Consider the following 1,789-nt stretch of genomic DNA (forward strand, 5'->3'; position numbering starts at 1 on the left):
GCACTGAGAGGGGAGAGCGGGGTCAGAGTCAGCTGCTGGGCGGTCCCCTGCTCCCGGTCCAGGGGTGCTGCTGGGACTGGGGGGGTGGGCGTGGTCAGGAAGATGCGGGGAGGCCGATGGCCCGGGCCCATTGTTACTTTATTGTCACTAAATTTTTTAATTTATTGATTTGAGGGGGGGAGGGGGAGAGAGAAACATCGATTTGTTGTTCCACTTACTGATGCACTCATTGGTTACATATATATAATATTGATTCCAGAGAGGAAGGGAGAGGGAGAGAAACATCAGTGATGAGAAAGAATCATTGATTGGCTGCCTCCTGCACGCCCCCTACTGGGGATCGAGCCTGAGCTGGCAACCCCGGCATGTGCCCTTGGCCAGAATCGAACCTGGGACCCTTCAGTCCGCAGGCTGGTGCTCTATCCACTGAACCAAACCAGCCAGGGCTCGTTGGTTACTTCTTGTGTGTGCCCTGACCAGGGATCAAACCCCAAACCTTGGTGTAGGGACCACGCTCCAACCAGCTGAGCTCCCCGGCCAGGGCCAGCCATTGTTACTTATGGTCCAGTCCTTTTTCTAGCCCTCAGGTTCCCTCAGCACCGCCCCCCCATGCCCCCAAGTCCTCTGTCCCTCACCCCCTTCCATGAAGCCCTGGCCCCCTCCCCCAACAAGCTCCTAGGCCTCCTGAGCCCGGGTGCACCCCACCAAGGGGAGTGGCCTCTATTCTGGAAGCCATGGGGGGCCTGGTGGGAGCACGACCCCTGGAGCAGGCTTGTGCACCCCAGTTTGGCTTCCCCCCCACTTCTGTGACCCCAGGACACTCCTTTGGGTCTCATCTTAGCCTCACCGTCCCTCTGATGGAAGTCCCCTGGGGAGAGGCAGGCCTGGCCAGCTCCCTGGGGCGACGGGGAGGCGGTGAGAGGAAAGACAGTGCCCCGTGCACCTCTCCTTCCGGGGCAGGTGAGGCCACCCACAAAGGCTGACCGCCAGGTCCTTTGAGGCCACAAATGACTGTCTGCCTGCTGCCCCGCCAAGAGGTAACACACCCTCCCACTGGGACCATGGCCACCAGGAGACAAAGCCACCCCTGTGGCTGTCTCCACAGCTGCTGGCCGCCGGGGGCCAGGCGCCCCGCACTCCCACGGCGGCCTCACCCTCGCCCTCGCCCCCAGCTCGTGCACTGAGAGGGGAGAGTGGGGTCAGAGTCAGCTGCTGGGTGGTCCCCTGCTCCCGGTCCAGGGGTGCTGCTGGGACTGGGGAGGTGGGCGTGGTCAGGAAGATGGGGGGAGGCTGATAGCCCAGGACCATTGTTACTTTATTGTCACTAAATTTTTTAATTTATTGATTTGAGGGGGGGAGGGGGAGAGAGAAACATCGATTTGTTGTTCCACTTACTGATGCACTCATTGGTTACATATATATAATATTGATTCCAGAGAGGAAGGGAGAGGGAGAGAAACATCAGTGATGAGAAAGAATCATTGATTGGCTGCCTCCTGCACGCCCCCTACTGGGGATCGAGCCTGAGCTGGCAACCCCGGCATGTGCCCTTGGCCAGAATCGAACCTGGGACCCTTCAGTCCGCAGGCTGGTGCTCTATCCACTGAACCAAACCAGCCAGGGCTCGTTGGTTACTTCTTGTGTGTGCCCTGACCAGGGATCAAACCCCAAACCTTGGTGTAGGGACCACGCTCCAACCAGCTGAGCTCCCCGGCCAGGGCCAGCCATTGTTACTTATGGTCCAGTCCTTTTTCTAGCCCTCAGGTTCCCTCAGCACCGCCCCCCCATG

At 59.3% G+C, this 1,789-nt stretch overlaps 1 protein-coding gene across 1 annotated transcript in view; it reads left to right on the top strand.

The window, feature by feature from the left end:
- Nucleotides 1–1,789, top strand: part of SLC34A3 (solute carrier family 34 (type II sodium/phosphate cotransporter), member 3) — a 6,000-nt gene that overhangs the window by 2,984 nt on the left and 1,227 nt on the right. The window contains exon 4 of the mRNA XM_014529686.1: nt 1,106–1,193. Coding sequence (XP_014385172.1) covers nt 1,106–1,193 — 88 coding nt within the window. The remainder of the gene's footprint in view (nt 1–1,105; nt 1,194–1,789) is intronic.

Source organism: Myotis brandtii, unplaced genomic scaffold (genome assembly GCF_000412655.1).
Source record: "Myotis brandtii unplaced genomic scaffold, ASM41265v1 scaffold691, whole genome shotgun sequence".
Lineage (NCBI taxonomy): Eukaryota > Metazoa > Chordata > Mammalia > Chiroptera > Vespertilionidae > Myotis > Myotis brandtii.